Source organism: Giraffa tippelskirchi, chromosome 10 (assembly GCF_054371585.1).
Source record: "Giraffa tippelskirchi isolate mGirTip1 chromosome 10, T2T-mGirTip1v1.2.pri, whole genome shotgun sequence".
NCBI classification, from domain to species: domain Eukaryota; kingdom Metazoa; phylum Chordata; class Mammalia; order Artiodactyla; family Giraffidae; genus Giraffa; species Giraffa tippelskirchi.
In genome coordinates, this window is record NC_137284.1 from 102,303,445 (window position 1) to 102,319,286 (window position 15,842).

The following is a 15,842-nucleotide window of genomic DNA, read 5'->3' on the forward strand; positions in this document are numbered from 1 at the left end:
TTTTAAAGCAGAACCAGCTATATAGGAAAATTTAAAAGAGAGTGTAGGAAGAAATGAAGCACAGCTACTCAAGTGTCTCTTGAGACAGTATCTTCCTTTTTCACACATCTTTTTTTGATGGCTGAAACTTATTTTGATTAAAAGGGGGGAGGGGGAGGAGAACTTCCTGAGTTCTAGTCCTGAAACCTAAAATATAATCTTTTCTTCTTGCCTCTGTTTCACTTGATCTTCTCTAGTCTAAAATACCTGGTTATTTCCTTTTGACAGTCAAGAGCCCTGTTTAATCATCACATTCCTTGGTAATTCTAGATGTCTTTAAGAAAGAAATATAATGGGAAAACAGCCTTTGCCATCATACCATTTAAAGTCCTTTGTTCATTCATTTGTTAATATTTATTGAGTGCCTCCTGCATGCCAGGCACTAAGCTTTGTGCTGATGGCATGAAGAGCTGGCCCCTGGATGCAAGGAGTTCAGTTATTAGACTCTATCCTTTGTTACCAGCTGCCATTTTAATGGCGGCTCCTTTCTTATCAGCTCAAATAAGGCAAGCAAGACTAAAAGTGAATGAATAATGACATGCTGTAGCTGGTACTTGCCTACATGTAGCCTAGAAGATAACAAGTCCCCTCTTTCTGTCATATGGGTGACATCTTCCTGGTCATGGGCCTGCTTAAATACAGCCCTGAAATGTTGCCCAAAGTTCCATCTCCCTATTCCACTGCTGTCATTGCTATTCTGCCAGTTTTTTTTTTTTAGTTTATAATTGTCTTTTTTATTAGAGGATAATTGCTTCACAATGTTGTATTAGTTTCCACTGTACAACAACGTGAATCAGCTGTATGTATACATATATCCTCTCCCTAGCCTCCCACCACCACCCCCCATCCCACCTCTTTAGGTCATCACAGAGCACTGAGCTGAGCTCCCTGTGTTATACAGCAGCTGCCAATGTTTTTATCTTATGCACTAAACACCTATGGGCATGTGCAGGCAGTCATCTATTCCCAGAGGTGTGTTAAAGGGGCGTGGAATCAGGCCTTTGCTCTTTTCCCCCATCTGTGTGCTGTATAAGATAGTAGGTAATCAGGTAAGCATTTCATCCAGTTCCTTTGGTTGTTTACTTCCATAGCCTGGTAAGATTTACACCTCTGATGTTTAAGTGAATGCAGTCATTTTTGCAAGACTTGACCTTCTACCAACATGAGTTTTTCAGAGGGTGAAATGTTTGAGCAAGGATAGTTTTGCCCTTGACCTAACAGTTTGGGCCCTGGTGTGAGGGCTCACCATTCCGACTGACACTGTCATTGGAAACTAGAAAACAGTGGTGTCATTTCTAAACTTCAGATTAGCCAGGAATGCAGCTCTAATGCAGTTCTAATAAGACAAATAAGGCCCATGGAATCTTCATGGGCCAGAATCATGACCACTCATCCTCAAAAGTAGTGTTCCCATCGGCATCTACCGGCTGGAACAACCATGAATTCTCCTTGGACAGAGAGAAAATTTTTTAAAATTGCTGTTTTCTAGATGCCAAGAACTGGCCAGTGTTAAATGTCACATGACTGCAATCTTGAGAATTTGAGGTGTGGAGGTTAATTCAATTTTTGTTTCTTAAAACAATAAAAATTCTAGAAATTACTTGGAAAAAATAAAACTTGGCTTTTCTGGAAATTACTAGGGCATGCTCTAATGGTAAGTCTCATTCTTCCCACAGGTCAGAGAATTGGCTTGTTAAGTCCATGGGGGTGTGACTTGAAATCAGGAGTAGGTACCTTCATCCTTCCCCACACCTCCTTTTGCCTCCAGCTGAATATTTCACCCAAATTAGGATTTCACTGGGGAGGAAATCCTAATTAGCAGTTGTCCGAGATTGACCATGGCAGTCAGATTCAGACACTTCCCTGGCTGGAGTCCTTTCTTCTGATATTTCTGTTCACCCATTGGAAGCATGGCCAGGAGCAGCAGGGCTCATGGAATATGTCCAGATTGAAAGGAATCTCACTGGGAGGAAATGTTGTTTTTCAAAAAAGGGGTAATCATGTTGATATGCACACTTTGTAAAATTATCATATTTTAGCAATTTGACAGAAACGTGAGAACTGATGGAAAATGAAGCTTCCTCATGATAAAAATAAGCATTTGATTTGTTGGCTTCTAATTGAGAATGAGACCAACTCTATCTTCTGCACGTTTCCCCTGTATTTTAGAGATCTCATCAAAGTACTCAAGTGGTATGTGGACCGGATCACAGAAGCGGAGAGACAAGAGCACATCCAGGAGGTGTTGAAGGTAATGACATGCTGTGGATAGCACATCATGGCCCAACAGTGCTGCTGCGTGGTGATGCCTAAGCAAATTGGTTTCCTCTACACAGACAGTAATTGCTGATGATGTATCACTGACATTTCAATTCAAGGATCTTAATCAGTTTGTGGCTGCTCCAGAGGTGATGAGATTTGAAAAGAACTTTGCCAGACTCGCCCACTAGAACCTCCCTGGCATTAAATCCTTACTCTTCCAGGCTCTGAACGCTTGAAATCTAGAAGGAAGGGTTGAGAAGACAAGACTGCAGATGAGCAGTTAAGCTTAGAGTTCTACTACCCTGCTTCTTACCACCCTGACAGAGACCATCTGAGAACCTTTTGTCTTACATTTTAAGGGCTTCCCTGGTAGATCTGCTGATAAAGAATCCATCTGCAATGCAGGAGACCCTGGTTCAATTCCTGGATTGGGAAGATCCCCTTGAGAAGGGATAGGTTACCCACTCCAGTATTCGTGGGCTTCCCTGGTGGCTCAGACAGCAAAGAATCCACCTGCAATGTGGGAGACCTGACTTTGATCCCTTGGTTGAGAAGATCCCCTGGAGAAGGGCATGGCAACCCAATCCAGTATTCTTGCCTGGAGGATGGCTTATCAGGGATCATAATGAGGAAACCTGAAGTTTTACGGGGTCTCATGGTTCAACACTGCCCATATCTCTGGGCCTTATGAGCTCTATATATATGAAGATGTTGATACCTTTCTTGCAACATGTTTGTAAAGAATCTACCAATAGATTCTTTTTAAAGTTAATTAATTGATTTTAATTAGAGGGCAATTACTTTGCAATATTGTGATGGTTTTTGCCATCCATCATCATGAATCGGCCACAGATATGCATGTGTCCCCCGCATCCTGAACACCTCTCCTACCTCCCTCCCATCTGTCAATAGATTCTTAAGAGGATTGTCCAGTAACAGCCTTGGCAGCCTTTTGATTTCTGTAACTGAGTAGATAGTATTTGATGTCAGTAGCTAAAAGTAAACAAGTGTACATTCTAAAAAACAAGCATTTTACTCATTATAAATTTGTCATTTGGGGCTGATTGAAGGTAAAATGCAAGTGGCAAGAGAACCTACCAGCAAAGCAGAATTATTTTTGAAAAACAGACCACCATATCTTTGTTAATTATATTAAAAAAAATTATCTGAGGATCCAAAACATTTAATGTTCATACCTCTTTAAGAATTACATAGAATTTAAAAATTATCTATACGTTTCCTCTCATTAGACATTAGAGAAAAACAGTTCTTTCACTATGAGTAAATACTGTTCAAAATTCACACAGGGCCTTACTACTTAAATCAATAATTTAAAAGTCTAATGTTGTATATAGTTTTGTGTTGTGTCATTGTTAAATAAATACCTTTGATTTTCTTTGAAACTAACATTTAAAAAATTTTGTTTTAAGGCCCAAGAATATATTTTTAAGTATATCGTTCAGTCTCGAAGGCTGTTTTCTCTTGCCACCGGAGGACAGAATGAGGAGGAATTTCGCTGCTGTATTCAGGAACTGCTCATGTCAGTTCGTTTTTTTCTTTCACAAGAAAGCAAAGGATCTGGAGCATTATCTCAATCACAGGTAATTTTTTTTTCATCTCTGCTGAATAGAGGAAAAAATGAGTCCAATTTATTTATTTTTACATAGCCGCCTAAGTGAATATTTTCTCCATCAGCATTTCATAGCTCCAGGTTATATTTGTAGCTTAACTGACTTGGAATAGCCTTTTAAAAAGTCCCCCTGCTTCTGAGCACCGGCAGAGCAAAAATTGGTAATGTCTTTCTTTGGACTGTTATCACCCTAAATGGAGAGCCTGTTGGTTTGCATCAGCCTCCATTCCAGTTTCTAGAACTCACGCTGATGATGGGAGACACCCTGTCAATGTCACCTGTGGGGAGGAATTTTTCTCTAGCTAGTCTGCTACTGGAAGGGCTGATGCTGAAGCTCCAATCTTTTGGCCACCTGATGTGAAGAGCTGACTCATTGGAAAAGACCCTGATTTGGGCAAGACTGAGGGCAGGAGGAGAAGGGGGCGACAGAGGATGAGATGGTTGGATGGCATCACCGGCTCAATGGACATGAGTTAGAGCAAACTCCAGAAGATAGTGGAGGACAGAGAAGCCTGATGTGCTGCAGTCCATGGGGTCATAGAGAGTGTTATTTTGAGCAACAAAAACAATAATCTGCTGCAGTTGTTTCCCCCAAGCCTGCCTTTTTTTAGGGGGGTACACTGTGTGAGCAGTTCCCCAACCAGGGATAGAACCCAATCCCAGGAATGAGACTGGTGAGTCCTAACCACTGGACCGCCAGAGAATTCCCTCATGCTGCATTTTAATCCGTGCACTTGAGGCTCATTGTACTGGTCTCGGCTACACTGCATGTTGTTTTGTTTTCAGTTGACCCTAATCATCCTGGGAGTTATTTTCTATCACCAGTGCTCAGCAGTTGCTGCCAAAGTATATTACCAGGAGTAGCTCTCATGTTTTGTGTAAGAACCAGTGAAGTTGCTCAGTCGTGTCCTACTCTTTGCGATCCATGGACTGTAGCCTACCAGGCTACTCCTCCATGGAATTTTCCAGGCAAGAGTACTGGAGTGGGTTGCCATTTCCTTCTCCAGGGGATCTTCCCGATCTGGGGATTGAACCCAGGTCTCCCACATGGCAGGCAGATGCTTTACTGTCTGAGGTACCAGGGAAGCCCCTGTTTAGGAACAGGATCTATCTACTTTTCAAATCGTGTGCCGAGAGGTCATTGTGCTGAGAGATCATTCTGAATATCTTTCTCTACACTTCCTTAATTCTTCTTGTACCTGTTTAATTCTAATAACTTGATTTAAAAACCTGTCAGATGGAGAAGAAACTTCTTTATCACCCTCCCCTGGAGACTTGAGACTTACAATCACTGTGAATTTGGATACAAAAAGGGATATTAGGAGACTAGATCCCTAGGAGTATTGTTGTAACTTGGTGTCGTTTGCCATTTGGAAGGCATTATACGCAAAGGCAAAACACTAGAAATGTACAACCCCCCTCCAATAATAATGCCATGTTTTTCTGACTGTTTGGGAGCGGTTCATGTTACTTTCTTCTTTGCAGAGGTGGACTTATCTTCCATCTGGGTAAGGATGTTGTTGTTTAGTCACTAAGTCATGTCCGACTCTTCTGCGATCCCACAGACTATAGCCTACCAGGCTGCTCTGTCCATGGGATTTCCAGGCAGAAATACTGGAGTGGGTTACCATTTCCTTCTCCAGGGGATCTTCCCAACCCAGGGATCAAACCCGCATCTCCTGAATTGCAGGTGGATTCTTTTACCACTGAGCCACCGGGGAATTCCCTGGGTAAGGATACAGGCTCTTTTAATATAATTTTGGCTTCTCTTGTGAATGGTACAATCACTAAACTTTAGGAGACTTGCCAGAGATCTCAATGTCAAGTTGCCAACTATTCAAACCTTACTTATTAACTGGTGATATTTGAAAAGGATATTCCAACAGGCTAACCATATATTCCTTTAGATCAAAATTCTCAGAAGTTCACTACTTTTATAAAAACTGTTGAAAATTTCAGTTTTCATTTTGAGATTTTTCTTAAAAAACAAAACAAAACAGGAAAACCTCTATCAAGGATATAATGTACCTAATTCATATCTGAAAAATATTCTCCTACTCTCAAGAGTAACCTTAAGTCATGGTTTCTCAAATGAGAATTTCTTGCTATGGACTCATGAGATTTTTTTTATTATTTAAAGTTAGAGAAACATTGTTTTATCTTAGTTATGTTACACTGAATCCTTGCCATCACTCTGAGAGATTTGGGCTCTGAGGTACAGCCATGATATAGAGCAGCTTCCTTTTCTATATTTAACCTCCAACTGCTCTTGATTCCAGGGAAGGCAATGGCAACCCACTCCAGTACTCTTGCCTGGAGAATCCCATGGACGGAGGAGCCTGGTAGGCTGCAGTCCATGGGGTCGCTGAGAGTCGGACACAACTGAGCGACTTCACTTTCACTTTTCATTTTCACACATTGGAGAAGGAAATGGCAACCCACTCCAGTGTTCTTGCCTGGAGAATCCCAGGGACGACAGAGCCTTGGTGGGCTGCCATCTATGGGATTGCACAGAGTCGGACACGACTTAGCAGCAGCAGCAGCTCTTGATTCTCTAAATTCTACCCCTCCATCAGGATAGTGAAACAATTGGGACTTCCCTGGATGTGCAGTGGTTAAGACTTCACCTTCCAATGCAGGGGGTGTGGGCTGTATCCCTGGTTGGGGAAGTAAGATCCCAAGTGTCTTGGGGCATGGCCAAAGAAAAATTAAAATATTAAAATAATTTTTTTTTAAATAGTGAAACTTTTGCACCTTCGAAGAATCATATTTGATTCTTCTTTTTTGACTGTTAGCTTTTTATCAGGAGATAATATATAAAATGTGTACATAGTTTCTTAGTTTGGTGCTAAGAGAAAATTTATATAAAGAAGTGGTTGGTTTTCTTCATTAAGCAAGGAGGACTTTTCCCCTCTATATTTTGGGAGGAAGGAGAATTTTAAACGCTTCTTCCTATTCCAAATGCCCCTTTGACCTCACATTTTCATAGCTCTCTCTTCTAAGATGGAAAGTGTCACTAATCTGATTGACCCAATATGTTAGGTTTCTGTCACAGCACAACAAATGACCATGATGGCGTTAGATGACACCCATTTATCAGGTCAGATTCTGTAGATCAAAAGACATGGTCGGATTTTTAGCTTAGGGTCTCCTGTAGCCAAAAACAAGGGGTTGGCTTTGATGGCTTATCTGGAGGCTCTCGGGAGGAATTCACCTTCTAGATCTTTCAGACTTTGGACAGAAATCAGTTTCCTTATGAGTGAGAGTCCCATTTCCTTGCTGGCTGTCAACCAGAGGTAGGGAAGGAGCTGGGTGCTCTTAGCTCCTAGAGACCACTCACATTCATTGGTGTATGGCCCCTCCGATCTCAAAGCCAGGCACAGTTTATCAAATCTTTCTCATGCTTCAAATCTCAGTTCCCCTACCATGTGTCAGAGAACACTTCTGCCTGGCAGCAGCATCAGGGGACAAATTTCTTGGAGATCATCTTGGAACTCTGCCTACCTTGTCCAGAGCCAAGGATAGCCATTGGTCCGGATTCTTGCCTTAAACACAAAAGTCCCAGTTTCCTTGCTCCATTTTCGATTTTTTCCACGTGAGTTACAACTCAGCAAATTCTGTCTCCTGGAGGCAGAATAGGCCATCCCAGCAATCCTTCCGGTTGGATCAGTAGACAGCTGCTCTGTAGAGCTGGTACTGCTAGGAGGTTCATTTGTTCCTCCTGGCCTAAGCCCAGCCTGCTAATGATTCTGTCCCTGGGAGCAGGACAGAAGGCTAACTCAGATGTCTCTAGTCCATTCTAAGGACAAATCTCTACCCTGGGAACCCCAAGAAAAGAAGAATGGTGGAAGGCATTGAGCCCTGAGACCCTGCCCCAAATTCCTATGAATTATCTTTTCTCTTTGTGTCTTGGATACCAGGAAGATCAAAACAATATTGTTTTTATTCTTTGCAGTAAACATCTTTAGCTTAGATACCTGTACAAATCTCTTTCTGCCCTCAGCACAAGGTCCTTTTTTTCTTTATCCTTTTTAATAACTGCATCTTACACTGCAGACACAAATATCTTTTTGAAATAAAGAGTTATAAATAAAGAATTGATGCATACATTAAGGGGTTTCTGAGGAATGTCAAGTTAGCTGACTTTTTCATGATCAGAAAGCTGGCCTCATTTAATTTTTTTAAACTTCATCTTATGACTCAGTACTTTGCAGAGTGAAATGAAGGTTATATAAATATAGTCTTTACCCAAAAATATCAGTTATTAGTTTTAAAAGCATTCAAGTAAATACATAATTTTTAAAAGTCAAAGGGAGCACACAGCTGTTGTCCCTAGCATCATGAGCATTCTGATGGTTCTGACATCGAAAACAGGTCTCGGCTCTTCAACATGTTTCTGCTACGGCTATATAGGTAGATACCAAAGTCCACAAATTTGAATTTGATTCTGTGTTTGAATCATCAGCACACGTAGACTTGACCCACTTTCTGCTGGTGTCAGATCTCATTGGTAAACCCGACAGCCGTTGAATCTCAGCATATTAGAAATATGTCCCTCTTCCTCCACCAGGTGGCTGATCAATTTTTCTTTCCACTGCCCTCCTTTTGTGGAATTTTAAAAGGCTGAGTTTGTTTTGATGTGCAGTCTTAGCCCAGTTTTTAAAGTATGCCCTTTAGGGTTTGATGTTAGCACCTATTTTTTTTCTTTTAAAAAATAATGATCAGGTTTCTTTATTTATGTAAACAATATTGTCCTTAATACACACAGTTTTGGATTTTCAGAAAGAGAAATTAAGGAAACAATTCCGTTCACCTTTCATTAGACCTTGAAATATCCTGAGGGATTATTCTACTGATCTTGTCATTTTACAGGTGATGAAACTGAAACCTAGGGGTTAAGATGACTTGCCCAAGGTCACAGAGTTGATTAGAAGTCAAGCTAGTCCTACATATAATCTAAGTCTTCTGATGCCTTCTGATGTCCTGTTTTTTCTTCAGTCATAAATTGAGTGTTTTAGGGAATTAATGTGCTTGGCTTCTTAAAGGTAAATGAGATTTAAAAGAGCACTTCAGAAAGCTTCTCCAAAAAGAATGAAACATAAATAATTACAATCAAGGTCTGGCTGAGTATTCCTTCCATTTGATCATGCTGCCTTCTGCTGAATCTGTGGGGGTTTTGTCCATCATTTTGCTAACGTCAGTTGTTTTACAGGATTTCCCAGTGTTTACTATGTTGTACCTTTGCATATTTTGAAAAATTGCTCTATTTTGGTATACCTTTTTCCCCTAAATTTCGCCCTTTTAGTCTTTTTAGATTTAGGTACCAGAAGCATTTGACATTCTATTTTCTACCATTCAAAAATATTTGTCACAGTCTTAAACTCACTGACATTTTTATAGCTGATTTCTCAGGACATATCTGGGAATTGACTTAAATTTCTTCTTTTAAAGGCTGTGTTTCTGAGCTCCTTCCCAGCTGTGTATTCGGAGCTGTTGAAGCTCTTTGACGTCCGGGAAGTGGCCAACTTGGTCCAGGACACCCTGGGCAGTCTGCCGACCATCGTGCACGTGGATGACACCCTGCAGGCCGTTAAACTGCAGTGCATTGGCAAGACTGTGGAAAGCCAGCTCTATACCAACCCAGGTAAGGTGTTGGGTCTCTCAGATGAAACAGTGTCTCTAGAAAGCCATTACTTATATTTTCTAGTCATAGGTCAGCAGAAGCAATTTAAAAAGGAAACTAAAAACTTCTTTCTCAGAAGCATTGTGTATTTGGATGGTAGAATAAGTTTATTACATAGTCAGACATAAAAGTATGGTTCTTAAAACTTTATTTCTGGAAAGATGAAAATTGTAATAATTAAATTGTTAATACAGATCACAACAAGTTGTAATGTGGAGCATGCTTTTTTCCTTGCTGTAGAATTTTTTTTCTTCTAAAGTTCAACAAAATTAAAAATTTTTCTTTTCAGAGATGCTTACAGTGACCTGCTATAATCCTTGTTTGTTTATTTCATTTGTCCTTAAAAATTTTCCATCAATTTGTGTTCTGAAAGTGGGTGAAAGTTTCAGTGTACTGTCATTTTTTATATATTTTATCCTAATAGCAAGTGACTACTTACTGAGTTGATTTTGTCATAATGTCTACTATTAAATCCTACTACATCTTGTTTTCCTCTAGTTTTTTTAAAAAAATAATAAAATGCCAGTCTCATTTTAAATTTTTTAAAAAAGTTTCCATCATTATCACTGAATCAAAAACTTTTAAAAATTATTTTTGAGAAATCTCTTTTCACATGAATACATATATGTGTGTGTTGTATTTTTGAAATAGGTCTAAAATATAGTTAAGAAACCTTTTTTACATTATTTTATTGTGAAATGCTTTAAACATACAAACTAGACTAGAGCATAGTAAATCTCAACAATGGGAGAGATTTACTTTAGATCTTTTAAGAGATTTGTCATAGAAATAGGCCCTCTTGTATATACTCACTTCCTTCATATATGTTTCCACTATCAGATTCGTTTCTGGTTTCAGTGCCTTTATTCTGTAGCTATAAAAACATAACATTTTTTACCTTTTCAAAATTTTTTCATCTTTTTCTCTTTATATAATATTATGTTGAATGTCATTCTGTAGAGTGCTTCTTTTTGATTAATATTGCACTTCTTTATTTTTCCATGCTATTAGATATAGCTCTTGTTCTTTTTTACTGTTGTATAGTAGTCCAGTGAGTATTTGTATATTGTGGTTAATTTATCTTTTCTCCTGTTGATAGACTGTTAGTATGCTTCTGATTTTTTTCTGAGATAAACAATGTTTCAATGTGAAAGAGGCTTCAACCTTCTGATTTCTCCCCATGAAAACACATCTCACCCTGAAAAGACAGATGCTTCTTGTAGTAGTTTTCAGACTCTACCTCTCAGGGCCCCAGGGTTCTGCTGCAATGATTAGGGCTTCCTTGACGGTGAAGAATAGGTGGTATGAAGTAGAAAGGATGAAGGTCCCAACTAGACATCCAAATTTGACTAGAATATCAATTCTGTCAATATCAATTACCAAACTAAGAAGAGTTTATTCTCCTATCAGAGGAATTGGTGATTTTTACCATATTTCTCTCTTACTGGCTAGATAATTCTTTGTTAGGTTAAAGTCTGACACAAAAAGAGCAACATAGATAATGAAAACCATTTTTAAATGTAAGGAAATTATTTTTGTTCATTATTGCCCCTGGGACATGTGTTCTGTCTGTGGACTCAGTTCCCTATTGATTACTGATGCTCAGGAGGTGATAGAGAAATCATACTGGGTCTCTGTGGGAGGTGGTGAGATTATTTACTGGGGCCAGAATAGAAGGACTCAGGAGACCCAGGGAACATGGACCCTGAAAGACCTGTGCTTGTGACCTGGAGGAGAGACTCAGAGCCAGTGCTGGGGATTAGAGATGGTGACACTGATGTGGAAGATGGGGAGCGGAAGCCTGCCTCACTTGTTATGTGGGACACTCCTCTTGGAGGGCGGAGAAGGCAATGGCACCCCACTCCAGTACTCTTGCCTGGAAAATCCCATGGACGGAGGAGCCTGGCAGGCTTCAGTCCATGGGGTCGCTGAGAGTCGGGCACGACTGAGTGACTTCACTTTCACTTTTCCCTTTCATGCACTGGAGAAGGAAATGGCAACCCGCTCCAATATTCTTGCCTGGAGAATCCCATGGATGGCGGGGCCTGGTGGGCTGCCGTCTATGGGGTTGCACAGAGTTGGACACGACTGAAATGACTTAGCAGCAGCAGCAGCAGCCTCTTGGAGGGTGATTATGGGGAAACATAAACTTCTGAGAAACAAAGTGACTCTCGATCAATGGAACACATTGAAGCACACGTGCAAATGCTAGTAAGAGGCTTGACTTCCATCAGCGCCCCCAGGAAGATGGGATTAGCTTGCTGTTAAGTGACTCGCTGAGCTTCCCAGGTGGCACTAGTGATAAAAAAAAAATTACCCAGGAACCATAACAACAACAACAAGGAAAAACCATGAATAGCATCACCAAAATATGGTGAAATCAGATTCATGTTTTAGATAAGTTTTGACCTGTTAGTTTCCTGCTGGTGCCACAGCGACTACCACGAACTTAGTGGATTAATATAACTCAAATTTCGTATGTTACATTTCTGTAGGGCAGAAGTCCAAAATGCTTCTCACTGGCCTAAAATCAGGATGTGGATCGAGCAACATTCTTCTGTGTAGTGTCTAGGGAATAATTTGTTTTCTTGCCTCTGACAGCGTCTAGAGGCTATCTACATTCCCCTCTTCTTCATCTTTAAAGCCAGCAGTTTAGCATCTTCACATCTCTGTCTCTGTCTAGCTGCTTTCACTTGTAAGGACCCCTATGTTTATATGGGTCCCACCTAGATAATTCAGGATAATCTCCCCAGCTCAGCATCCTTATTTTAATTATTTCTGAAAAATCTGTTTAACATAATCTATTCACATAATCTATTCACAGGTTCTGAGAATTAAGATGTAGATATCTTCGAGGGGAACAATTTATTCTGCCTACTACATAGGGGTAAAATGAACAGTTTAAAAGCAGTGTGATGGTGTAGCTCCATATATGAAAGGCAAAAACACTCAGGAGTCTATGAATTTTGTTTACTTGTTGGAAGTAAAATAAATGGAACATGAAGTCCTACAGTTATATGAGTACACACATCTTGGCCAGATGGAAGTTACAAATGACACTTTGCTGATTAAAATTATAAATCTGAACAGGGGAAAATAAAATAGGGATAAGTACATTACAGGGTACCAACTGGCTATGTATTCATCTGAAGACAAAGTATTTAATTCTTGACGGCCTTAATGACAGTTCCGTTTCTCAGAACACTGAGTATGGCAGAGATAATTGCTACTCTGAGCTGAATTCTGATCAACAGAGATGAACTGGTTAGTGACAGAGAAGTGAGAAGGATCTGAGAAAGTGACCTCATTTTCTGGGGCATTCATATTAGCCAGAAAGGCGTACAGAGTACAGTCAGCCCATGCTTTAAGAAAATAGATTTCAAAATATTTTGGAGAACATGACTGTAGATGTTACAAGCTCCTTAGGAGAGATAGAAAGTTCTGAAAATTGTCTTTGTACTAGAATCCTATATTCGGCTTCTCCAGAGAAGTATACCCAATAGTGTGTGTGTGTGTGTGTGTGTGTGTGTGTGTGTAGATTTGTTGTAAGAAATTGTCTTATGTGTTTATGGAGGCTGAGAAGTCCTCATATCTGCAGTTAGCAAGCTGGAGATTCAAAGTTGGTGACATAGTTCCAGTCTGAGTTCCAAGGCCTAAAAACCAGGAGAGGTATTTGTATAAATTCCAGTCTAAATCTGAAGGCAGGAGAAGGTGAATATCTCAGCTGAATGACAGGCAGAGAGAGTAAACTCTTCCTTACTCCACCTTTTCTTGTATTCGGAGCTTCAACAGATTAGGTGAGGCCCACCCACGTGGGGGAGGACAATCTGCTTTACTTAGCCTACCAAATCACACAAAACACTCATCCAGAAATACACTGGCACACCAAAGATAGCATTTAACCAAATACCTGAGCTCCCATGGCACAAAGTAACATATAAAACTAACCAGTGCAAACCCCAAAGAGAAAAAAAGTGAAGGAGATATACAAAGGAAGTAGTATAGCTGCAGAATACTTGTAGTTGAGCCTACATTAGAAATTAATACTCACAGAAGGTAAAGAGGGACATACAAGATCAACACCACAGAAAGGAACAACAAAAAAAAAGTGGTAGGAAGGTTCAAGCCATCTTGAGTTAAGGGCCAGGGGGCAGCCTCAGGGCTGGAGGCATTGCACAGCCAGGCAGAACTGAATCAGTCCCTTTGAGTTGTATCTGCAAGGTGAGAGTCTAGGGTATCTGGCCAGACCTGAAAGACTGAGCTCAGATTTGAAATTTAAGCAGGTTGTTATTCCACATGTAAATCATCCGGGGTCCAGGCAGGCTTATTTAAGGTATAAAAGTTGAGCTGCTCACTTTTCCTTTTCTCCCCACAATTGTATTCTTCCTGTCTTTTGAAGGCCAGGAAAAGGTCTCAGTGATGTTGGAGAAGTCAGCTTGCCATGAGTAAAGAGCAGATTTGAAGGATAGAGGTTGAGGCAGGGGGAGGCAGAAGCATGGAGAATGGGAGCTGAGTGGCAGTTGAAGTTGTGGGAGTGAGAAGGTGGACTTGAGTCTTCTCAGACCACAGGGTAGGCTCTGGGAAACTGTGGTTTTGCCTCAGTTTTCATTGGGCCCCATCACTTGGTGCTTGACTTGTTCAGCAGAGGTCTGCAGTCATTCCCAGCTATTTGCTTGCTAAGATAAGGTCATACATGTTTTTACTTTGGGATAATTGAGCAGTTTCTCAGGCAAACCACAGTGTAGATAATAGAGGTGAGCATAAATGCACAGAGCATGTAGTGATGAGAACCATGCTGGTGCTACTTTCTATTCCCACAAACTGAAAAACCAGGTATCTTAGGGATTTCGTAAGAAAGTACCCAGAAGTCATTGTTTTCTTCTTTTGCCAGAAACTCCCCAGTTCCCTTTTAGCTCTTTTGTGGACTTGGTGGCCGCAATGAAAAAGTAAAGGAGAAAGGGAGGAAGGTGGACTATAAGACTGTTTTTTTTTAAGGACATCTTTGTTGTTGTTGTTATTTTTAATATTTGGCAGCACTAGGTCTCAGTTGTGGCATGCGAGATCTAGTTCCCTGAGCAGGGATCAAACTTGGGCCTCCTGCATTGAGACTGTGGAGTCTTAGCCACTGGACCACCACAGGAAAGTCCCCATAAGACTGTTTTTAAAGTTTATTCTGGGAATGAATGCCGCTACTTGTCCATCCCACCCCCCATTTTAGGCTACAATATAAAAAAAGGATGTGTAATGGTGTATCTATTAATTTGATGACTTGAAGAATAAAATCTTACCACAGTTGATGAGTGCCTGTAGCTTTTCTTTCTTTGAACTTTAGGTAAAGCCTAGTTGAGTATTGACTTTTCTTGCACTGTAATTAAATTTCTTTCACATTAGAAAATGCCAGTTGCTCACAACTTTTCTATTAACCACAGCTTACACTGTAGCAGACAGGCCTTGTAAAGATGCACGGAGTTATAGGAATGAGGAATGCTCTTTTTCCCCTCAAAGTAGAATGATAATGCCCTGCCCACCCATCTGGTCCCATCTCAGGGTTACTTCACTCTGCTTGGAACCGACTTTCTCCTGTTCCTTTCTGAATCCAGTTGACCTATCTTTACCCTTCAGGATTCAGTTGAACTCTCATTTTCTCAAGAAATCTCTTATCTGCCTCACCCATCCCATCATCACTCCCATTCTTTGGCTTTTTACTTCTTTTTACCTAATGCATCTGTAATAACTGAAGAATCCATGATTTAGTTGTTTCAAGTCTGTCTCTCCCCCCTCATCCTAGAAGAACAGCCTAAGATAACATGGGTTTTATTTATCCTGAAGACAGTTTTATCTCTAGCTTCCATAACAGTGCCTGGTGCATAATAGATACTTGATAGATGCTTCATGAATGCTATGTACTAGGTCATGACCAGGATCAGGATGGAGCAGGAATTGTTCAGTCACTCAGTCATGTCCAACTCTTTGCGACCCCATGGACTGCAGCACGCCAGGCCTCCCTGTCCATTACCAATTCCCGGAGCTTACTCAAACTCATATCCATTGAGTCAGTGATACCATCCAACCGTCTCATCCTCTGTCATCCCCTTGTCCTCCTGCCCTCAATCTTTCCCAGCATCAGGGTCTTTTCAGATGAGTCATTTCTTTGCATCAGGTGGCCAATGTATTGGAGTTTCAGCTTCAGCGTCAGTCCTTCCAATGAATATTCAGGACTGATTTCCT

At 40.6% G+C, this 15,842-nt stretch overlaps 1 protein-coding gene across 2 annotated transcripts in view; it reads left to right on the forward strand.

Moving 5' to 3' along the window:
• Window positions 1–15,842, forward strand: part of DOCK4 (dedicator of cytokinesis 4) — a 482,101-nt gene that overhangs the window by 323,082 nt on the left and 143,177 nt on the right. For both annotated transcript variants that reach the window (XM_081537146.1, XM_081537147.1), the window contains 3 exons: window positions 2,209–2,290; window positions 3,732–3,902; window positions 9,383–9,575. In XM_081537146.1, the coding sequence (XP_081393272.1) occupies window positions 2,209–2,290; window positions 3,732–3,902; window positions 9,383–9,575 (446 nt within the window). The remainder of the gene's footprint in view (window positions 1–2,208; window positions 2,291–3,731; window positions 3,903–9,382; window positions 9,576–15,842) is intronic.